At 42.6% G+C, this 24,994-nt stretch overlaps 1 protein-coding gene across 1 annotated transcript in view; it reads right to left on the bottom strand.

Annotated features, from left to right (window-relative positions):
• LOC103798958 (fibrocystin-like) overlaps nucleotides 1-24,994 on the bottom strand; it is a gene marked incomplete at its 3' end in the record, with an annotated part of 108,841 nt that overhangs the window by 10,506 nt on the left and 73,341 nt on the right. Inside the window, 4 exon segments of the mRNA XM_009071246.1 lie at nucleotides 1,042-1,236; nucleotides 3,048-3,205; nucleotides 4,506-4,713; nucleotides 22,615-22,827. Coding sequence (XP_009069494.1) covers nucleotides 1,042-1,236; nucleotides 3,048-3,205; nucleotides 4,506-4,713; nucleotides 22,615-22,827 — 774 coding nt within the window.

Genomic DNA, 24,994 nt, shown 5'->3' with positions numbered 1-24,994 from the left:
TGTATTAGCTCTTCATCCTTTGATGATGTGCAATTAATCTTTTTGGTCCTGTGAGATCTTTACTCACCTGGCAGATCTTTGCCAACAGGTGGACAATGCTGAGGTGGGAACAGGAGAGAGGAGAAGCCCTGAGCACAGAAATGGAAGGTGGTCCACTACTGTGAGGAAGACAGAGGAGACCCAGAGAAAGGATAGAGTAAAAATCTCAAGAGTTAATTATGTTATGAGCTGAGGTGGTTGGATGATAGATTTGGGGCTGAAGGACAGAAGAAAGATTTCAGAAGGGCAATGAGGACAGGGCAGGTATCTTGTACACCTTCTCTAGCCAGGCATGGTGACCTGCCCATCATCTGGATCATGGCCAGTGCAATCTTCTCCCACCAGAAGCTCAGTGCTGAAGATGGTATAGGAAACCAGTGTCCTTGTCCATGACACAAAAGCTGGAACTAGGTGATCTTTAAGGTTCCTTCCAACCCAAATCATTCATTCTATGATTCTATGAAAGGCGTAAGTGTGACTTAGCTGGAAGAGAAGTCCCATCCGGTACACTTAAAACATTCTTTGGGCCCACCTAATTTGCTCCTGTCACCACTTGTTTTCAGAACCCTCATTACCACTTCCACAAAGAAGAATTTGGCACTTAGCAGTGACAAAATCAAAAGAATATGTTCCTTAACCTCCAGGTGATACAATTAAATTTTGGCCTCTGCTCACAGACAGCCCTGGGCCACCTTTGGGCTCCTTCACAGTGCACTAGTGCATTCATTTTCAGAGCTGGAAGCAGCTCAACAACACAGAGGGGTGGTATAAAAAATGCAATATTATTTTAGGAAGAAGCAGAGATACAAAGGAACTGAAGCAGCTGAAACCAATCCATCACTTGGGCTTAGACTACAGGTCAAGTTTTCTCAACACTTAGCAATCCAATTTGTCAACTGACTGGACAGCTGAGCAGGTTTTGAATATATCTGTCCCAGGTTTGGATAGGAGAAAGTGGACATTTGAGATCATTCAGGCCCACCTCCATTGCAGATGTCTCACCTGTCATCCATGCATTGCCAGTAACACTCAGGGCGCTGCAGTGATGCCGAAACACTTGGCCCATGTGGCGGAATTGGACTCCCTCCAACTGGAGCCGATTCACCTCTCCCTGGAAAGCCTCCACAACCACGATGGCTCCCAGGTCTCGAGCCCCAAGCTGCCTCTCACTTCGCTTATACAAACACCTGGAGCCATCTAGAATACAACCCAGTGGGAGCTGTGAGTGTCACGTCTCCATGGTGACAATGGGATGTGTAGAGTGCCCCAAAAGCAACATCATAAGACCCAGCACATTGCCTCAGTGAGACCCCAGCCCCAGCAATCTTAAACACAGTCCAGAGGCAAGTACCTACAGGTAAGCACATTTGGTAATCCTCTAAATACTCTCATGGTTCCTTCCCTAAGGGTCTGGACATTTTTAGAGGAACATATATCAAAATGAGCAGGAAGCTGTTGTAATTGAATGTCTTGGAAAGTTCCTTGTATTTAATTTTAGATAGTCCTATGCATGAGGAAGAAGAATTTGACATTGATTTCCCTTGGGTGAGGTTCTTGAAAAAGAGATTGGGCATGGATGTACAGAACTAAACTGAAATGAGACATTTAGGATTTTTGTTAAAACTTTACTCTCCTGACCCTCCCTGCAGTTGGATAGGGGACTGTTACTACCCACTGTCTGAAGGCAATATTAGAGATTAGAAAGAAATTCTTCCCTGTGTGGATGGTGAGGCACTGGCACAGGTTCCCAGAGAAGCTGTGGCTACTTCATCCCTGGAAGTGTTCAAGGTCAGACTGGATGGGAGTTGGACCTGGTCTAGTGGAAGGTGTCCCTGCCCATGGCAGGGGGTTGCAATTAGAAGGTATTTAAAGTACCTTCCAACCCAAGCCATTCTGTGATTCCATGATACGACAAAAAAAATAGGGCTGGGGAACATACCTGAAAGACATCCTTCTATGGCTCTGTGCTTAGAATATTTTGGTATGAGGAGATTCAGGCTACGAATGTATGAATTGGCCTTGTTCAGACAAGGTGCAGAGGCGATCTCAAACTCCAGGACTGCCTGCTTATTCTCAGTAATGATCATTTTTTCTTTTAAATAAGGTAAATTAACCACAAAAAAAAACACTGCTCACTCATCTTCTTGTGACTCCTCTGAGAAATCGTCCTATCCTTTAACTCTAATAAAAACCTCAAATGGATAGCAGATTTCAGACACTGTATTTATGAGTTCCACAGAAAATGGACCATAAATCCATGAGTAATATAAGCACTTGGCTGCTGGATATCAAATGAAGTCTCGTGTCACAGTCTGAAAGCCCAAGGCATTTTATTTTTAAAGGAAACCTTACACCTGGGTTGCAAGATAACCTAACTCTCTTCAAATTACAGTCAGTCTGTCTGATTCTGCTTCCTCAATAGCTGGTGTAAATCAGGAAGACACCTGTAAAACTTCATGGTGTTTCATACAGGTAAAACTAAAGGAGAACTGAGATATTTAACATTTTTTTTCACCAGTGATACTATATTCATCACCTGTTATTTTTTTTCTTAGCATCCCTAAACACTTAACAGCATCTCAATATTTTACATTAAAGAGTACAAACAGCATTGGGCTGTTTTGTTTTTCCTTCTTCTTAAAGTGACTAAGCAGTAAACACAATTAAAAATTTAATATATTATGTACACTGAAACATGTTTTCAGAAGATACTTTCTTTTCTACACCCTTAGGCTCAGGCAAAACTAAAGGGCCTTTCCCAAGATGGCTTGAAACAACAATGTGAAAATAATACATCTGAGATATTACAATGAAGTGCAGTTCAACTCCCAAGACTTCACACTTCAATGTCAAACAATGTTTGGAAAGACAAACTCACTTCCCTGGCATTGGTATGTCTCAAAGTTATCCTATGAAGAAAGGGTTCTAATATACAGAGAGAGCACAAAGGGATTTTTATGGAGCAGATTTCCTCTCCAGTACATTTCTGTGAGAAAATATATTCTCACCTCTTGTAACCTCTTCTTTTACACACTGTCTGAGGTGGGACATCCTCTCCAGTGTGACATTTCCTTGAATAACCACCCTCCTGCTGATCAGTGCCACCACAGCACTCAAGGGCAGACCATGGCCATTCTCCCATCCCACTCCAATGCTGTGGGAGTACCTAAGGAAAGACACAAAAAAATCATGAAGCCATCTGCACCTGCCAGATGGCAAGAATTAAGTTTATGGCTTATTGTTTTTTAAGTTCATGACCACAACAGCCCAAACTCAGAGCTGGTTTCAGTCCTTTTCTCACTGGGGTTGGACTCACTGGGGTTTCTCACTGAGGGTTGGACTAGATGATCTCCAGAGGTGGCTTCCAACCCTAACTACTCTGTGAATTATGTGGTTCTATGAACAGTGACTCATCAAGTGTGTCTCTCTATATGGGCTAGATAGATTTTTTCCTTACCTGATTTTTGTTTTCACTTTTTTGTCTCTCAAGCTCATATATATTCCTTAGTTATGTATATAATACTGTATTATATCATTAGGGAAAGGGTCTTTCTCCAGAGGATGGTAGGGCACTGGAACAACTCCCCAGAGCAGTGGTCAACAGGCCTGACGGAGCTCAAGGAGCATTTGGACAATGCTTTCAGGCTCATGGTGCTTTTTTGGGCGTTGTCCTGTGCAGGGCCAGATGTTGGACTCAGTGAACCTTGTGGGTCCCTTCCAACTCAGGATAATCTATGATTCTTTGATATTTGCAAGAAAATATTTCAGCCTTTGAATTCTCTTCCCAAAACATATTTGGATGAAAACCATCAGCACTTTGTTCCTCAAGCCCCAATTATTTCTGAAAATGATACCATCATCTTTCTGGGCATTGGAGTTGGGTTGCCTCCTAAAGAGATGATGTTTCAACACTGGGACTCAAGATGATGATGATAAGAAGTACTGTTTGTCCAAGGACTCCATGCACAGAAGATGAAGAGAGCATAAGGCTACTACCACTCACTGAACATATGGAAGCAGTATTTCCAAATTAAAACAATTCACCTTGAGTGTATTATTTAAGTAAATCAGGCAAGAAGGGAGGATTTTTTGGGAAGGATAGTTTTTTTTACAGAAGTCAGAATTTTGTGAAAGAAATGCACTTTCTCAATAAATTAACTATGCAGGAAATTTCCTTGTCATCCCTATACTGAGGCCACTGGCCTGTACTAGCCATCAATGTTTTCTGCTTCAAAGGTTTTCTAAATTCATGGTTATGATACAGAATTTAAATATAGCCAGAAACATTCAGGATTGAACATCCTCTAGCTTTAGGGGGAGTGAGGAACTGAAATACCTCTGAGCACCTTTGTTAAAGGGATTTATATAGTTTCGTCTCACAGGAAATGGCAAATCCTCACTTTGACCACATTTTCCCCTTGTTTAGCTCTCTGCTATAGAAATCCCTTTGGCCATTAAAAGGATACCTGAGTGGTGATCTAAGGTGCAGCTCCGTGTTGTTCACAGACTTGATAACAGCCACTTCTTCCTGCTGCTGTGCATCTCCAAGGCCTGCTCTTCCCACTACGATTTCATCACCAGGTTGCCAGTCAACGGGTTCCTGGAGCACTAGTCTTGTGTTGTTAGCATGAGCTGATGATTTCAAGGGTGAGAAAGCTACTTTGGGTATCCAGCCTAAAAAACAATAATAAAAAATGTACAAAATAATTTAAAAAAACACGTCAATCAACATAAAGAAATGGGAACAGCATGCTACTAGTTCAAGGCCAGGCTGGATAGGGCTCTGAGCAATCTAGTGGAATGTGTCCCTGCCCACAGAAGGGGGATTAGAATGACATGATTTCTAAGGTCCCTTCCAATCCAAACCATTCTATGACTCTTATGATGCTTCTATGCTTAGAAAACACTGCCTCACTTGGATCAGACCACCACTATTCATTTCTATGTGATGCTGTGTAGGAGAATAGGGATTAATGGCATAAAAGAAGATTTGTGCAGGTTTGCTGGGATCAGAAATGCCGTGCTTTCAAAACATCTTCATCTCATATCCTTTACCTGTATTGGTCCCCCAAAAAGCTGAAAAAACATGCTGGTAAGAAGTTTGCCCAACAAGCAGTGGGACATGAGGTTCAGTTTTGTTCCCCCAAACTAACTTACCTATGTGAGAAACCCTCTCTGCTTAAGCATCCTTTATAACCAGTGGAGAAAAACCCTGTCTCCAGGGACCTTCATCTTTAGCTCAGTGTAAAAAGCATTTTCAATTGTCAGTTTCCCAGTTCAAAATGAGACACAGGGAATCTAGGCCTGCAAATAACTGGCATTCACAAAATCATATTCTTCCGTCCAAAGAAAGGCAACAAAGCTGGTGAAGAGTCTAGAGAACAACTCCTAAGAGGAGCAACGGAGGGAGCTGGGGATGTTTACACTGGAGAAAAGCAAGGCTCCAGGGAGACCTTAGACCACCATCCAGTGCTTAAAAGGGCTCCAAGAGGAATTTTGGAAAAGGACATGGAGTGACAGGACAAGGTGGAATGACGTTAAACTAACAGAGGGCAGGTTTAGATTAGATATTAGGAAGAAATTCTTCCTTGCGAGGGTGGTGAGGCACTGGCACAGGTTGTCCAGAGGAGCTGTGGATGCCCCATCCCTGGAAGCGTTCAAGGCCAGGTTGGATGGGGCTTGGAGCAACCAGGTCTAGCGGAAGGCATCCTTGGCCATGGTAGGGGGCTGGAATGAGATGTTCTATAAGGTCCCTTCCAACACAAACCATTTTGTAATTCTATGATTCTATGAAGTCTATGTACAACAAACCCCAGCAATGAAAAATCTTGCCCTTTCACCCTCCCTTCTTCACTTCATGAAGTTTGCTTTAACTCTTGACATTTTTTTTCCCCTAGCAGGCTTTGCAACAGATTGGTCCAGTGAGATCCAGCACACTGAACACCATCAGGGGAGAATATGTGCCTCACACACCCACATTTAGTATATTTTTCCTTCCCTCCCTTGCAATAGATCATCATTTACCTTTAGCCCACAGCAAGTTACTGTCCTCCCTGGTTGTACTGTAGAAAAGTAATAACACCAGAAATCACTGAGGGTAGAGGTTGCATCCAATAAATCATTTTCAAATTATTTTAAGCAAACTTCTCTCTCTCCATACCTTGTTTTACTTTTTTGTTGCTTTCACTCTAGTGCCCTCATTGCTTATACTCTAGTGTCCCAATTCTTTCCTTAATGAAGATGGAAATAAGAAGTAGCATCTCCAAGACAATAAATTCACAGTAGAATGAGAGAAGGAAGAATCAGACCTTTATACTCTGTCATCCTGAAATATATTTGAGCACCTGCTCTGTGTGTCAATTATGGGCATCTAAACCTAGCTGAGATACTTCTGGGTTTTTATCCTTTCCTTTTTCTTAAATAAGATGTCAAATTTCTCAACTTGCAGCTAAACAAATCTCTCAGACATCCTTCACTTAATGTGCTTCAGTTGATATCATTGAACTATTTTGGAAGGCATCAAATGGATCTCCTGCCCCTCTGCTCAGCCCTAGTGGGGCACATTTGGAGTGCTGTGTCCAGTTCTGGGCTCTTCCGGACAAGAGAGAGACGGAACTCCTGGAGAAGGCCCAGTGGAGGCTATAAAGATGATTAAGGTACTGGAGCATCTCTTTTATGGGGAAGGGCTGAGGGAGCTGGGCCTGTTCAGACTCAAGAAGAGACAAATGAGAGGGACCTCATCAAAGTCTACCACTCTGAAATGAGGTGTTAGAGGCTGGAGCTAGGCTTTGCTCAGTGGTACTGAGCAACAGGACAAGAGGCAATGGGCAGAAACTGATGCACAGGAAGTTCCACCTGAAAGGGTGACCAGACACTAGAAAAACTTGTTCAGAGAGGCTGTGTAGTTTCCCTCACTGGAGATATTCCAGAACTGTGTGGACTCAACCCTGTGCCATGTGCTCTGGGATGACCCTGCTTGAGCAGGGAGGTTGTACCAGATGACCCACTGTGGTTCCTTCCAACCTTACCCATTCTGTGACCCTGTGATTCTGTGGAAGTAATGCAGAAGCTGTAATGCAGTAGGACATATAATAGATTTTAGAAGTTAATGGAACCAGACTAGAATGACTCTGTATTAACCCCCAAAAATCATACAGCATAGACCCTGCATCCTCAGCACCTACATCATCCACTCTACAGCTCTACTTCCATTGGGCTACACTGTTTTCTAGTGTAGACATAGCCAAAACCCACTTTGCACCATTCATGACCACAGACATAAAAACCTCATCCTTGACCCAGCTTTATCCAGCTAAGAAAAACCCTCTTGATATCAGCCTATGTGAATTCTTTTACTAGCAGAAGTCTCATCATCTTTATTCATTTACCTTCTTTCATTGAGTGATTCTCATGAATTTTTAGGACTGGCATAAAAGCAAACGACTGGCAGCAGCCATCTGCATGTTGAGCAGTGTACAATTTTTCTCCAGCTCTGGACGTTTTGTTTATAGTACTGATTTGTGTGCCTGTGCTAATGGGTGTTCATGTGCATCTGTGGCCAGACACACAACTGACTCCCGTTGAGTACATCTGTCACACACATACTACAGCAACACTGCTGGGCAACAGCTCTCTTCATTGAGAGGTGTGAAACACCATTCTGCAGTCAAACTATGCCCTAATGAAAAAGGCTTGTTTCAGAGGTTTCTTTCCACTTCCAAGAGCTGACATAAAGATTTTTAAGGAAATTTTTCTCACTTGTTTTTTAATTCTAAAAGAAGAATATTCAAGGCATCCAAACATTCTCCTATCTCTTTTTTTCTCCCTTTTCTTTTTTTCCCTTCTTACTGTGCTCTCCTCCCATTCCACAGTTTGTTTTACCTTTTTCCTGATGATTTAGGTGGGGTGGGAGGGTGAGATATTTCTCTGTATGTTCAAAATCAACTTCCAATTTCCAGTATGTTTAGTAGATTTGCATTAGGGAAAAACAAGCAAAAAATTGTAGCAGATTCTACTTTCATAGAATCATAGAATCATAAAATCTTCAGTGCTGGAAAAGACATTTAAGACCATCGAGTGCAGCTATTAACCCAGACTGCCAGGTCCACCACTAAACATGTTCCTTACATGTCACAGCTACATGTTGCCTTGCTTCCTAGTTATATTCTCACATACAACACCACCCGCAGATCAGGTTCTCCTCTACGCTAAGCAGCAGGAGTGACACAGACCTAGACCAGTGATATTTTTTTGGTGCCAAGGAGGGACCATAACTGAGGCCTCTTTGCCTTAATTATAACATATTCCTAGCCCTGTGGTTTTGATGAGGGCCCATCTTACATGCAGTTGACTTCACTTAGTTTGGAAACTGGGAGTTGGTTTCAGGTGCCTAAACATGTCATGTTGGATGTACGATTCGCCTCTGGCTGTTGTTCTGGCTGTGCTGATCTGATGTAAATCCCATGTCCTGACTGCCAGACCCACGCAGATGCCTGCAATGTCTGTCAGTATCTGAAGGGAGGTGTCAGAGGTTGGAGCCAGGCCCTACTCCGTGGATTCCTTCCAACCTTACCCATTCTGTGACTCTGTGATTCATTTCCCAGAGGTCATCTCCAATTTCTCTCCTTCAAAAAAAACAACAGACTCTCTACAAAGATCATGAACAGCTAAAGGTGGTTCCATGAAACAAAACCCCTGTCTCTGCAGGACCACCCTTTGGTCGCTTTTCTTGTTTCCCCTTGAAAACAAACTCTGTTTTGGATAAAACATGCTAAGTTCATAAAATAACCTTCAGCGACTGCAACTGGGCTGTGCAACAGGTAAATAAATTACCTGTTTGAGAGAAAATGGTTTAAAAGACCAACAGCTGTATTATGCTTAAATTATTCTTCCCCAAAAAAAAAAGTACTGCAAGCAGAAACACTCAAAAGTGCTGAAAAATAGATGAATCTGTAGAACTCCTTAATTATTGATCTCATTTTAATAATTAACTAAGCTTAGATTGGAAAAAAAACCCACATCTTGAGATCTAAAGCAGAAGTGACTTCATGTTAAAGGGACAGGACAGAGCCTTTAGACTCAAAATGCTGTTGCAGGCAAAGCAGGAATTGTACATTTTACTGAGTGAGTTGACAGAAGTGTTCCAGGCCAGGTTGGGTTGGGCTTGGAGCAACCTGGTCTAGTGGAAGGTGTCCCTGCTCATGGCAGGGAGTTGGACTAGATGAGCTTTAAAGCTCCTTCCATCCAAACCATTCTATGATTCTAAGTAGTCAACAGGATATGAGAATTTGACTTTTACAGAAATGTCTCAGAATCACATCAAACCTCATCACACTCAGGAGAATGTGTCAGGACATACTTATCTCCAGGCTTACAAGGAAGTCTGTCTACAGTACGCAAATTGTGGATTGTACTGAATGTTGTAGGTTGTTAGGTCAATATTTACAATCCTGAGATCACAAAAGACAAGAATATAATTTCCTATTCCAGATAGATAGCGGGTGAATGGGTACTGAAAATTTAAACTGGGTGTTTGGTAGGTATCTCTGGTCACTCAGACTTGAAAGCAGAAGCTGCTACAGCTGGAAACACTGAAATAGAGGGTTTTGAAATAAATTACTACATGTTAAGGAGAGGTAGCTGCAAACTAATTAATTAGGAGAGAAACCCTATAGTCAATGGGAAAAATAGGCTCTTGGGGAGCCTACGCAATCTAAATCACCTTCTAGAGGAGTTTATCTGTGCCACTACAAGCACAGGAGAGTTGCCTCCTCATTCAGACAGGAGGGTTTCCCCATAGTGTCTCAGAAGCACCTCAGTGGCCAAGGAGCCTTGGAAACTCCAGCTGCCCTGACTAGTGACTGCCCCTATAAAGCAACAAGTTTCCTTGGACCTGAAGTGATGTACCGACCAGTGCTCCCCTGATCGCCTGATCCATCCTCTCCTTTATAACCCTAAGTTCAACTCCAGCTTCTCCACCAACCTTCAGCATTCCAGAGCAGAGAGGGAGAGGCAAAAAAAGCAGTGGTATCGACCTCAGCTAACAAAGGCCACTCCAGATCCCACTGCTTATGTCAGTGGGAAATTTTGCTTCAGACAGAACATCTCCTTTAAAATCTGTTTGTCAGACCAAACAGTTACTAAGCATCAAAGGGATCATTTTACCCACTCTTTGCACATTTATGAAAAAATATCACCTCTTGTCCACTGCCTTAAAATGTATTCCAGTTTCCACTAAAATAAATGGATTGATACTGATCGATGAATTGATACTGATCACCAAAGGAGGTATATTGTTTGTAATTTATTATTTGCATTAAAGTAAGGCACACCATGCTGGGGGGGGCTGCAACTAGGTGATATTTAAGGTTCCTTCTAACACAAACCATTCCATGTATCTATAGTAGATGCTACACACACATGCAGATAGCTAGAGCTAAACTTAATGGGGATCTCACCATCGGATATAGGCAAGTCCTTCCACAGCACTCATTGACCTGAGGAGGGCTCTTCATTCCATGCAAACACAGCTGAGGTCTCCGCAAGATAAAATTATTAATCTCATTGTACACAACAGAAGGTGTGGAGGAGGTGGAGAAGGGTTAAGTAGCTTGTTTGGTGTTACACTACTATCTGGAATAAAGCTGGGAAGTGAGTTTTCACTGAGCCAATTTCTCAAAAATGAAGCCTCCTGTTCCAGCTAGGAACAATCCAACACATCTGAAATCAACACTTGTTGACAGTTTCAGTTGCTCCTCACTGTTAGGTACCAGGGGCAGGTGGCTGAACTGCATCTACACAAGTGCCTTGTATCAGCTCACCAAAAAGTGAAACTGAGTCAGTCCAAACAGATAAACTGAAAAACAGACAGTTTGCCCTGGGCTGAGCAGCAGATCAAAACTAAAAGAGGAGGTCATAGCTCCCTGAGTCGCCTCCAACTCTGCCAGGACACCATGAGGTGTTGATGTCTCAGTTACCTCATGTTGCCAATCTCCCATCCTTCAGGGAATAACTTTCCAGACAACAACTCTCCTTTTCACTGAGCATGACCCATTAAATTCCAGCCTGTTTTCAGCCTCCAACTGCCACAGTCTGCACACTACTCTTGGTGTTGAAAGGAACTTCTGCCTTTCACACATTTCTATTTAATGACATGAATTCCACCTTAAATCTATGGGATGGTCCAGGTCTAAGAATTTACTTGAAAAGACGACATGTTGCTTAGATGGAAAACAGATGCTCCTGACCTGAAAACAGGATTTTTTTGAGTATTTGTTGTTCTGTAACTTTAGACCCCCCGGGAACCTCCTAACCAAGCCTGATAGTGAGCCACATTCAGAATGAGGCAGAGCTGGAGTCTGGCTCATGCATGGAAGTGTTGGTATAAACTCTAGATGGTAGAGTCTTGGTGGAAGACTTTTTAAATGGGACTCTTTAGGAGGACTGATTCCAGCCCTAACCTTGCCATGGCACTGGTTGTTTTTCTTCCAAAAATTGTTTAAACTTTTCAAGCAGACTCCCTTTTCTGGCATGGAACAGCAGGCTTCAAACCCTTCTCCTCTGGCACCCAAGACCCTGGCACCTCATCTTCACCTCTATTTACCACCAATTAATTAACTCGGTTACAAACACACAGTTTGCTTGTAGTGTTGACAAACTAGAAAGCCCTTTTATACCTTTTGACAGTTTATTGGCACCTTAAAGTTGAGGTAATGAGATCCCTTTATACCACAAAAGGAATTTACGAGAACTGCAGGGCTCAGCCACACTATCTACTTACTGGGAATGTACAAATTACACTGCAGATAATCTGTCAATCTGTTGCAGCTATGTTGTAAATCTTTAGTGTAAATGGGAATAAGAGTTTCAATCCCCATGAACAAAGTGAAAATAAACAGTTTACATTTCCCCCCAAAAAAAAGAATTTTGCAAGTAACTAATAAAATTCAAGAGAAAGAACACAGCCATGGCAGGGGGTTGGAACAGGATGATCTTTAAGGTCCTTCAAACCCAGACCATTCTGTGCCTCTATGATAAATACAGCACAATTTACTGCAGCATTTCAGGTGTCAGACTGCTTAAGGAATCCAGCTTCCTCTCCACTCTCATAATCATAGAATCATAGAATTTTAGGGGTTGGAATGGACCTAACAGATCATGCAGTTCTAACCCCTGCTGCCATGGGCAGAGACACCTCCCCACTAGACCGGGTTGCTCAAAGTTTCATCCAACCTGGCTTTGAACATTACCAAGGTTGGGGCATCTACTACCTCCCTGGGCAGCCTGTGCCAGTGTCTCACCACCTTCACTGTACATAACTTTTTCCTAATATTTAACCTAAATTTCCCCTCCTACAATTTGTACCCATTGCCCTTTGTCCTATTATTACAGCTCCTAACAAAGAGTCCCTCTCCAACTTCCCTGTAGGCCCCTTCAGACACTGGAAGGCTGCTATAATAACAATCCCTTATTATTCCCTTCCTCCTATCCAAATTGCCCTTCCTAATCAAACTTACCTTTGCTGTTCCTAAAACTTCCAAATGTCAATGTGATAAATGGCAATCCAGCCATTGGAAACAGATGCTTCAGAAAAGACATGGGTTTTATTTAAATATTCTTTTAGATCCAGGACAGAGACTTTCTGCTGCTGTTGCTTCAGTTAATAAAATTATAAAACTATAAAAATAATAATAGATACAATTCCTTAAGTGAAAAGGAATAGAAAATCTTTTCCAGAAAGCCTCCTTAGTGAGGATAGCACACAGCTGTCCCGCTACAGCTCTTTATGGTCAAATGCATCTTCAAGTCCCAGATTCTAAATTAAAGACCTGGAAAAAATATTTTATGAACTTGGATTTGATGAATTATTTTTTAAAATCTCCCAGCTACCTCAGCTCTTGCAGTGACTAGTCCAGTCACTGCCCATAAAGCATAAGGAATCAGAAAAGAAGGAGAACTGCTTTCCTGAGTTTTCATATGTGTTAAAAATCACCTGCCTGAACCATGAGCCCTCAGCCCTCTGGACTTGAACATTTCCAGTTTATTTTTGCTCTCTGTTAATTCCAATCCTAGGTATATTCCCTAAGCATTTGTATGTTTTTAGCTTGTTTTGCAAGGAGAAGTGTTTGGGGTTTTCCCGCTACACATCTTAGAAAGATGGAGATGCGCCTGCCTGAAACTGTCAAATGTCATTCCACCCCCATAAAGTCCTGTAGGACACACTAGTGTGTGTGGGCAGCTCCTGGGGAGATGCAGACAGCTTTCCTGCTGCTTTCCGCCACACCCAGTGCGGAGAGCTTTTGATTCCTACCCCAAGGTAAAACAGGAGGTCCTTTCTAATTTGAAACTACTCGTTAATCCTTAGGACACACAAGAGTTTATCAGCTTTTTGACTGAGCCAGCAAGCTGCAGCAGCCTTGCTGCTGAGCACTCAGGACCACACTGGTGTTTTTTATTGGATTTGAGCATGTGCTCGAGATGTAGCTTAGAATCTCAAATCACAGAATGGTTTGGGTTGAAAGGGACCTTCAAAGACCATCTAGTCCAGCCTCTCTGCAATGATCAGGGACATCTTTAACTAGGTCCGGTTGCTCCCAGCCCTACCCAGCCTGGCTTTGAACACTTCCAGGGATGAGGTTGCAGCCACAACTTCTCTGGCAACCTGTGCCAGTGCCTCACCACACTCACAGGGAAGAATTTATTCCCAATATCCCATCTAACCCTGCCCTTTGGCAGTGGAAAGCCACTCCCTCTTGTCCTGTTACTCCAGATTCTTGTCCAAAGTCCCTCTCCAGCTCTTTTAGAGCTGGAAGAGGCTCTAACTTTTCCCTGGAGCCTTCTCTTCTCTGGCTTGAGCAACCCCAACTCTCTTTCCTTATCGGAGAGATGCTCCAGCCCCCAGAGCATCTCCATGGCCTGGGCCGGACTCACTCCAGCAGCTCCACATGCTTTATTATGTTGGGGGCCCCAGAGCTGGATGCAGCACCCCAGGTGGATACTCACCAGAGCAGGGTAGAGGAGCAGAATCCCCTCCGTCAACCTGCTGGTCACACTTGCCTGATGACCCCATTGTGTGGAACCAAACTCAGCATCAGGCATGAGCTTTCCACAAGAAATGGACAGACTCAGACAGGAAATTTGGACCTACAGAGTCCCTCATGTGCACAAAGACATCATGTGCCATCGCACCTGTGGCACTACCATGTGGTTGGTTCAGGGCAGGGGTCCTGGTGCTACATACCCCCAGGATGGGGGCTGGGGTGCTGCTCCAGGGTGAGGTTGCTGCTGCAACATGAAGACATGGAATATTTTCAAGTAAATACTTTCTGTCTGAGCACTGTGAATACACAGAGATGAGTCACAGCTCAGCTTTTTTCTATCATCTTTAACCTGCTTGGTGGCACACTCATATGAGAACCAATGTAGACACAGCTTCAGTGTCTCTCTGACATCTTCCACCTCTTATGTAAAACAGGGTTGATGTTTCCTCATTATAAGGTAAATCTGGAGGATGAAATCCAAGCCTACAACTAGCCAGATGTGATTCCACTCCAAACTAAAATTAAGCCAAACTTTGCACATTTGTCACTGAATAAAAGTTCCACCAAAAATGCTTTTTGACTAATGCCACTTTGGGGTTTTAGGTGTTTTGATTTTAATTCTGTAAAATGTTGCTTTTCACTAGTGTAGAAATGTTGATATGAAGCCAATATAATGTTAAAAAGAATGCTATAAAAATCCAAATGAAAGGAAAATTGTAGAATTAAACAGCTTTTCCATCTCCCAATGAGCAAAAACCCCCACAAACCTGACATAATCTAAACAAGAGGACAAAGTGAATAATTTTTTATTTTCTCTGGTATAAAATATCCTTGAAAGTGACCTAGTCCTGATGAATGTTTCTCTTTTGGGAAATTGCAGTTTTCACCCAAAGCATTTCCACCTAAATGTTTTTAATGGCACCCTGAAGAAAGCAAGAACTATCACACCCCTTCCCTGGAAGTGTTCAAGGCCAGGTTGGGTGGGGTCCAGAGCAACCTGGTCTAGTGGAAGGTGTTCCTGCCCATGGCAGGGGTTAGATTAAGATGAGCTTTAAGGACTCTTCCAACTTAAACTATTCCATGATTCTATGATCTCACTGAGGAGGGGTAGGGCTTTGTGCTTAAATAGGTCTGTGGAAACTCTCACTACCACACTTTTCTTACACCTTACTTTGCAGACAAATTACCTTCTATGTATGCTGTGTCCTAAATGCAAGCATCAGAGATGACCCAGTCATTTTATTAAATCACATCAGTCTAGAAAGGAAGGGGAAAGATTTTCCCAGCTCCTGCAATACCATTGCATAAACGGAAACCCATGCTCCATGCCTGAAAACAGCTCACAGCCAAAGGTACCATGCAGGAAAACATCTTTAAAGTGGCCCCAGGAATGCAGAGCTCCAACTGCAGCAGCCAGGCATCTCAGATTCCAGTCAGCTGTTAACAGCTGTTAACATTTTGTGTTATTGCCAGTACGTCTCCTGTGCTGCTGAGGAACGAGACAGGGAATATATGCCTGCCTGCTAAAATTCACAGAATCATGGAATCATTTAGGTTGGAAAAGACCTCCATGATCATTGAGTCCAACCTTTGACTGGTCTCCACCATGTCAGCTAGACCATGGCAGTAAGTGCCATGTCCAGTTGTTTCTTGAACACCTCCAGGGATGGTGACTCCACCACCTCCCTGGGGAGCCTGAAATTTGCATGCCTTCTCCTAATTGGGGTGGAAACCAACCCTGATTTTGTTGCTGATTGTTCTCTTCCTCCAGTCAATAACCTGCTTTTAGCTAGGGCCAGAATTACAAGAGGTATATCAATGTTACATACAAAAGTTTGAAAGAATATTTCATCCCACAAAAAACCTCCACATTTGTAGTGATCCACAGACCTGCACCTTACGAAGAAACACAAGCTGATTTATTAGCTATAGTTTATTTATCTATATATCTATTCTATTCTAATCTAGTCTATTCTACTCCAGTATACAGAATGTATTGCATTGTATTGTATGATATTATATTGTTATCCTTATTAGCTTTATTATATTTTTCTTTATCTTTATTATATTCTATATATTTGTGTCCATCTCTCAGTCCCCTTTATGTCCCATATTTTCCTCATTAAGGACAGCGCCAACATGCAAATCAACTGGTTTAAGCTTAAATCAAAGATGATAGATGCAATTCTGTTAGAAAGAAGGGCAAACTGTGAAAGACACAGCAGTTATCCCTGAACCCAACTATCTTTTTTTCCCCCCATCTGCTCTGTCTTTAAAATCTAATGGTCATCTTATCTTTGTGAATAAGAAAGTGAAGGAACAAGTCATTGTACATTAGTTACTCCATGGGAAGTGCCTAAGTGCAGTTTCTTACCCCTGGTGAACACAAGAGGATTTGAGGCAGCTCAGCCTTCTGTTCCAGAGCCATCTGCTTTAATGCATCATGTTAAAGTCAAGGTCTTGAAAGGAAAAACGCTGTCACAGAAAGCAAAAAGTCTCCTGCAACCACCACACAGAAGAACATCTGAGGAAAACCAACCTATGGAAGTGTCTCCAGAAAGGGAAAAGGGGTTTGAACTCCCAGTGTAACAGGAGTGTGTGAGTCAGAGGGTTCAGGTAGTGTAAAATAACATCTATTGAACAGAAGAACATTTCAGCAAAGTAAAAAAGCACATCTTTTCTCTAACAGATCTCTGCACCCTATCTTGAATCCCCCTGCTGCAGTGTTTTTTTCTTATTTTTTTCCCCCGGGAAGATTTTCTTTTTAATATGTGAGTAAAGCAGAACAAATTCTCTCATGTTTCCTATGATCTCTTAATCTCAGACTCAGCACAGATACATAACACTGCTTAATGGAGGGAAAGCAAGAGGCATTTGATTAAATGTTTGATCTCTGGAGGAATGCAGAGGCTCTGTAAAGCACAGTGCACAGCTCACAAATATTTTGTGTTTTATTATTGATTAAAAGCGATTAAAATTAATAATTGGTTCAACTGATAAAAAATACTTTTTTTTCCTGAGCTAACCCTGAAAATGTATCAGATTGCCTTGGTTGCAGAGAAATCTGGGATAGAATTGCAGAATTGCCATAGCCAACACTTGCAGCAGGACTAGCCGTGATTTTAGAGGACTGAAATGACTATTGACCTCTGTTTAATTATCCTGATTATAAATATGCAAACCAAAGTTCTTTGGACATTGTTTATTCTTTACCTGTCATAGTCTTTGCCTTTCACATTCTGGACAAGGTGAAAGTAATACGTTATTAAATCTGAAGAGTAGAATCTTCCAACTAGTTGGACAGATGCACGTTATTAAGCAAAATGCAAGGGAACAGACTCATGGAATCATAGAATCACAGAATGGCTTGGGTTGGAAGGGACCTTAAAGCCATCCAGTTCCAACTCCCTGCCATAGGCAGGGACACCTTCCACTAGACCAGGTTGCTCAGAGCTCATATGCCATATCATCACAACGTTGGCACTGACAAAGTTTGAGATAAATACACAGCAAGAGTGCTGCTTTTCTTTTGGGAATAGGTGCAGTCTGTTTTGAGGGAATACAATGGAAGAATGAGCTTGTCTACACAGAACTGCGTAAAATGGAACCAGGTGGAAAAGACCTTCAAAATTTTCCATGTGTGGCAATACCTCTCCTATGAAGACTGTCTGAGAGAGTTAGGGCTGTACAGTCTGGAGAAGAGAAGGCTTCAGGAAATGCTTAGAGCCTTTCAGTACCTAAAGGGACTCCAAGAGAGTTGGAAAAGGACTTCAGATGAGGGCATGGAATGATCGGACGGGGGGGGGTCTTTAGCTGAAGGAGGGCTGGTTTAGATTAGCTATTAAGAAGAAATTCTTCTCTGTGAGGGTGGTAAGGCACTGGCACAGGTTGCCCAGAGTTGTGGGTGCCCCATCCCTGAAGGTTCTCAAGGCCAGGCTGGATAGGGCTTGGAGAAACCTGGTCTCATGGAAGGTGTCCCTGCCCATGGCAGGCGGTTGGAACAAGATGATCTAAGATCCTTTCTAACCCAAACCAGTCTGTGGTTCTATGATAATAATTGTTGCAACCACAAAATCACTCTCTCACAAAGAAAGCGTGAGTGTCCTCAGCTACTGATGCAGCATCTGCATTTATGCTTCCTCCCTGCCCCGCACTCAGCATCTGCAGGTATCTCCAGTCCATTTTCCCTGGGAAGGACAAAGGCACAAGAACAACCAAGGCCACCATGCTAAACTTCTCTCCTGAAGCTTGTCAGGAGAGTTTCTCAGGGAATAAAGTACGAATGGAGCTGGAGACAGTGATAAATTTCCCTTCTGAACAATCAATAAAATTCTCTCAGCCCCGCTCAGGCCCTACTGCGGGTGCAAGGGCCATAATTACATTGTCAAAAAGTCGAGTTGCCCTGCCTGACTGAAACCCCCTTTAAAACTGACATGTGATTGACAGGCAGTTTATGGGTGGCACGCTCTGACTGGCAGGGGAGTTGGCTAAAGCCAAAGGCAAGAGTGAAATTTCCCAGCCTGCTACAACTACCGGAGCAAAGGACTGACACTCATGAGGGAATTGTGGGAAACCCTTAGTCATATTAACATATCAAAGTGAAGAGCTGACAGCGCTTACTAAACAAGCTGAACTCAACCAGAGCTGCAGAGCATCCCCCAACCTTCCTGGCCTGAAAGAGAAAAGGAATTAAAATGCATTCAGTCCTGTCTTCACCAAGACAGCTAAGAATTTGGAAACCTGTTTATTTAATGATTTTGATCTGAGATAGCATATATATTCGTGTATATAAATGTATCTCACAAATGTATATTGCTAAGCATGTCAGTGCCTTTCATATATATGAAAGGGGTTGTCATGCTCAACAATTTGCTCTATACCACAGGCCAGACTGGTACTAAATTGGAGACAGAACAGCAGATTTTTATTTCATGTAAGCAATATGAACCCAGCAAAAGAGCACACTTCTTTTTCGTCTTGTTTCCGAGCAGGCTTCGATGTTAAATTGCAGATTACATGGTTTGAATGAACTTTAATTGCAGCCATGCACTGGGACTGTGTGCAGTGCAGAGCTTAAAAGTGACTTCATAGCTAGTCTGGTTTGTTGAATAAGAAATCAGGAAGAATTCTTGAATAAGAATTGGGGTTGAATAATAATAGAATGAGAGTTGGGGTGCAGCTTGGAGAAGAGAAGGCTCTGGAGAGAACTTCCCATACGCAAAGGGGCTCCAAGAGAGCTGGAGAGGGACTTTGGACAAGAGCACAGAGTGACAGGACAAAGGGGAATGGCTTCCTCTAACAGAAGTCAGGGTTAGGTTGGATATTTAGGAAGAAGTTCGTCAATGTGAGGATGGTGAGGCACTGGCACAGGTTGCCAAAAGAGGAGCTGTGGCTGCTCCATCCCTGGAAATGTTCCAGACCAGGTTGGATGGGGCTTGGAGCAACCTGGGCTGGTGGAAGGTGTCCCTGCCCATGGCAGGGGGATGGACTAGATGATTTTTACGGTTTCTTCTAACCCAAACCATCCAATAATTCAATAACTGATAAGAAATTGAAAGCAATGCATGTTTCCACAAATGAGTCGAGCCACTTTTGGCTCCATGTATCTTCAGACAGGTAATACTTGGATTGCAGATCTCATCTTCTTGGATTCCTAAGGAATGAAGAATCACTGGGAATCACAGAACTAAACCATGAAATATCAGTGTGGAATGCCTTAAATGTACTGATGTGGACACCTGGTTTTACTTTCCTCCGTAGTATTGCAAAGGTAAGACTATAAAATGTACTTCTGCCTTGTTTGTCTTTCATTTCACAGGTGATGGAGTGAACAAACCAGTGATGATATGGGCTCAGAATAGAAAGGAGCATCAGCACAGTAGGCACAGCTGCAAGGAGTTGCTACTGACTTTTCCTACAGTGCTAGAAAACAACACAGCATGAAGAAGTGAAGGCTCATGCTATAAAGTGCTGACAATTTAAGGACAAAATCCTGACTTACAGGGGTCAAACCAAGAATGGAATAATACTTTGAATTAGCAGGAGAAGGCATAGAAAGTGAAGCAGGAAAAGCTGTTATCAGGCAAATTCAAATCAGACATTTCAATACTTTTCTTTAAAAAGAGAAAAAAATATACAAATGGATGATTAACCAAATTAATCCCCTGGAACAAGCCTCTACAGAAAATGCTGGCTCCCATTTCCCTTGATGTCTTCAAAGACCAAGCCTTTCTGGAAGGCATTCTTTAATCTAACAGGAGTTACTGAACTCAGGGCTGGGATAACTCTGTGAAACTCAATGGCCAGTAACGGACAGTCAATTCAGCCTAGGAGATCTAATAGCCTTTCTTCTCTGAGATCCTCTAGGAAATGGGATAGAAACACTCTGAAAAGGCAGTTTACTGAAATTATTAAAGCCTTTTACAAGGACTAAATTTAGCCTCACTGTGTCCTGATGCAGTGGTCAAGAGCACCTGATATGATGCTGAGGTGCAGCCGAACTCCCTTGCACTGCTAGGAGCACCTTCCCCAGTCTCCACTCATTTCTCCTGATTCAGAAAAACATCTATTCACTGACTTTCCTCCAACACCTCTCCTGACCTTGCTCAGCACCTGTGAGCTGCCAGGATTATGGCACAGCAGCACAGCTTACTCCCTGTCTGTGCTCACATTGTACCCCTTGGTGTCTGACATCATTTTTGACTGAGAGCCATATGTGTCAGCAGTGCTCAAACAGCAGTGTTTCTGCCTGTAGGCCAGAAGGTGTAAGTTCAAGCCCTGCTGGAGGGTACAAACATCTACGAACATGAAGGTTGACACACGAGAACACAAGGAAGGGAAATGAGGCATTCAGATATGTTGGCTTTTCTTTTGGTTTTTTTCTCCTCTATGACACATAGAGCCTTTAAAAACAGACCAGTGGTTATGAGCTGGACATGAATACATTGCACTAATGTTCTGATTCATGCTGAGTTTGGACCTGAATTCCATATCCAGCCTAGAGCACCTGGAAAAGGCCATGTTATACATGTATTTCACAGCCTTCCAAAAAACTTCTGAATCTAGATTCTTCTATGCCACAATGTAAGAAAGATATGGACCTGTTGGAGCAAGTCCAGAGAAGGCCACAAAGATGCCCTATGGGCTGGAGCACCTCTGCTATGGAGGCAGGCTGGGAGAACTGGGAGTGTTCAGCCTGGAGAAGAGAAGGCTCCAGGGAAACTTTAGACCACTTTCCAGTGCCTAAAGGGGCTCCAAGAGAGCTGGAGAGGGACTTTGTTCATAGGCAGATAATGATAGGACAAGGGGAATGGCTTCAAACTGCCAGAGGGCAGGGTTAGATTGGATATTGGGAAGAAATTTCTTCCCTGTGAGACGGGTGAGACACTACTACAGGTTGCTCAGAGAAGCTGTGGCTGCCCCATCCTTGCAAGTGTTGGATGGGGCTTGAAGCAACCTGGTCTAGTGAAATGTGACCCTGTCTATGGCAGGGTGGAGTGGAATGAGATGGTCTTTAAGGTCCCTTCCAACCCAAACCATTCTATGAACCTATGATTGTAAGGTCCAGCAGTTAGAGCAGAAGACTCGTTGTCTGGGACTGTAAGTCTTGGTATCCATAGTTTCTCTGAATAGCCCTGGCCTGGTCTTGTCATTTATGATCACAACCTGTGCTGAGCAGGTGAGTCAGTATGGACCACCAGGAAAAAGAGAGAGTTGCCTGCTGTACTCCTAATTCTAGAGACAGACCACTTGCTTTGGGATGCCAGCACAGCACAGAGAGATGGAGTGTGGGAAAACACACTGTCAAGAGCATTTTGCTGGTGTTTTGAGTATTATCCCCACTTCAGCTGTAACAGACTACTAACTACAGCATGCTTGACATTGGCCTTATCATGGGACCTACCTGGCAGATCAGCCTCTCTTGGAAACTCCAAGAAACATACCCTCTTTGGGGCAGAAACTCTGCTGTTGTGAAGAGGGATGAGGAGAGAAAGATAACTCATTCTAGCAGCAGAGCAAACCCACAGGGTTCACAACAGAGATTCTAGGTCCAGTTTCCAAAGGACAGACTTGCATTTGTGGACAGACATGCACAAATTCAAACTTCTTCACAGAATCACAGAATAATCAGAGCTGGAAGGGACCCCTGAGGATCATTTATCCCAACGTGCCGGAGAGCTTTGTGAGCTTCTAGGCACCTAAATGACTGCCAGGTTTTTGTAACTACTTGGTACCATCTACTTCCTTCTCAGGGTCTAGATTCTCAAAATGTCTCAGCTCCCAGTATGGAAATTTGTATGGAGATACAGCACTGAGCTTTTGTGCATAAGGTACTGCAGAAATAGGTGTCTGATGGTGAATACAAAGATGTGACAATCCTGCCCAAAAACCCGATTTCAACAAGCATCTAACGTTAATAGAAATCCAAGCTGATGACCAAAGTTGCTTTTTGTTTCAATTTTCCTCAAAAAACTCTTGAATTTTTTTTTGCTTTGTTTTGGTTTGTTGACTTTTGACAAGAAAAAAGTGTACTCACCATGAATGGAAAGGGTCCCGTTCCTCACTGCCAAGAACTTGACTCCATATGGAAATAACAGTGGAGAATGGAGACTTCCATAGAGATAGATGTGTGCTTTGTGATGGAAGGGGGCCTCGGGGGATCCCACCTGGAGCTCTCCTCCATCAGATACCAGGATGTAATGAGCATGCAGTTCTACAGGTCCTGGTCCAGTGAACAAGAGTTTGCCACCTGCAGACAAGAGAAGAACAAAATACAACCACAGATCTAATAGCCAATCATCGTCTCACAGCCAAATGAACTGTAAGAAATTGGGAAACAAATGATTTTGCAATAAAATTACAAGATGAAATTTAAAATACTATTGTGTCCTGCCAAATTTCCACCATGCCCTGTACTTTTCTCTAGGGATTTATTCAGTTCTTTACAAACCTGATTCATACAGACCATTTTTAATTCTACAACAGGCTGCCTTTCTAGACTTGAGCAAGGCCAGTCAGCCTGGGCAGACATCAAAGTCTCTCCAGTCACAGTGCAAGGGAGCTGTGTTTGGAAAATCCCAGTTCTAACCTACTCACTCACTACATGTTGAAAAGAGACATTCCTACTTAATTTGTATTATGTTACTTTTTAGATTACAGACTACTCATGGCAGGGAGAAGAGAGGGCTAAACAGCTTTGGAATATAAGAACTGGCAACTTGTTTAGATCAGTGGTTGATTTAATCCTGCAAACTCTTCCAGCTGCTGTTCAAAACCAGATGCTTCCAAATAGAGTATAAGAAACATCTCCCTGTTAGCTGGATGTGTGGTGATCTCCCCATCCCATGAAAACCTCATTTTAATCCCTAATTAGAGGTTGGCTTTGCCTCAAAGCATAAGATTTCATCTCCTTGCCAACATTTTCCTTTTACCATCTATTACTATAACTGGATAAGATTTGTCAGTAATATAGAACTGATCCTTCAAATCTTTGTGATATTTAGTCTCAACAACAATTTGAAGTGCTGAATTCTGTGGTCTAAGTACATAGTTCATGAAAAGTAATTTCCATCCCTTCATTTTGACTCAAGATCTTCAGTTCTGTCCAGTGCCTCCCTTGTCCTTGTGTGAGCTGGAAATCCCTCCTTGTGCTCCTTTGTGAGCTGGAAATCCCAGTCTGTCATCCAAGGATGGTTTGTTCCTTTATCTCCTTTCATATTTTCTCTCTTATGAAGGACACTGTTGCTATCTTTACAATGGATGTGGACAGAGTGGACTCTCAGATATCTTATTCTACTGCACATGAAATATGTCTGCCTAGGTCAACCTATGTTTCCCAGAAACTAGTAGGGAAAATCCCAAAGTCCAGCAGCTTCAGACCTCTTTACCCTTGAGGGTATCACCCTCCCTTTGTGTGAAGTAGCTAAAAGCTGTACCATCTCATACCATGACCTACTGGTGTTAGCAGTTCTTAATGGTGACCTCTACACCTACCACACAGTTGGCTTTCCTTCCTCACAAGTTCTTCCCTGTGAGGCTGGTGAGGCACTGGCACAGGTTGCCCAGAGAAGCTGTGGCTGACCCATCCCTGGAGCTGTTTAAGTCCAGGTTGGATGGGGCTTGGAGCAACCTGGTCTAGTGGAATGTGTCCCTGCCCGTGGCAGGGGAATTGGAATGAAATGTTCTTTAAGATCCCTTCCAACCCAAACCATTCTATGATTCTATGAAGATACAACCAATCCTTAGCAAGAAGGATAAGGGAGATCAGACCTCTGGATTAATTTCAGTATTGAGACAAAAAGAGGAATGAAGCAGCTTTAATATAAAATTCAGATTAAATACTGCTTTGATTATTGCTTGCCTTTGATCAGGTCCTGCTACTCCCAGTGATAAGGGAGAAGAATAGCACTCATGCCTTTCCCACCCATTTTCATTCACTCCTTCTGAACACATTCTTCTTATCCTGATGTCCTTATTACTTCCTCCATGAAGGCGCTTTCATTGTTTCATTGATTTCTTAGTCTTTTAACTTAGTCCTAATTTATTAGGCTTTTAACAAAGTCAGTATTTGAATAAGGACCAACCATTAAATATTTTCTTTCCAATTTTCAGTAGTTTCCATATACATTTTAACAGAATATGTTTAATTTTCTTGCTTATAACCACTGGGAACCATGGGTTTTCTCTCACAAACACTTTCATTGTTTCATTGATTTCTTAGTCTTTTAACTTAGTCCTAATTTATTAGGCTTTTAACAAAGTCAGTATTTGAATAAGGACCAACCATTAAATATTTTCTTTCCAATTTTCAGTAGTTTCCATATACATTTTAACAGAATATGTTTAATTTTCTTGCTTATAACCACTGGGAACCATGGGTTTTCTCTCACAAACACCGACTCCCCTAAAATTGTCTC

Source organism: Acanthisitta chloris, unplaced genomic scaffold, assembly GCF_000695815.1.
Source record: "Acanthisitta chloris isolate BGI_N310 unplaced genomic scaffold, ASM69581v1 scaffold6003, whole genome shotgun sequence".
NCBI lineage: Eukaryota > Metazoa > Chordata > Aves > Passeriformes > Acanthisittidae > Acanthisitta > Acanthisitta chloris.
This window is presented reverse-complemented; position numbering and strand designations above follow the sequence as displayed.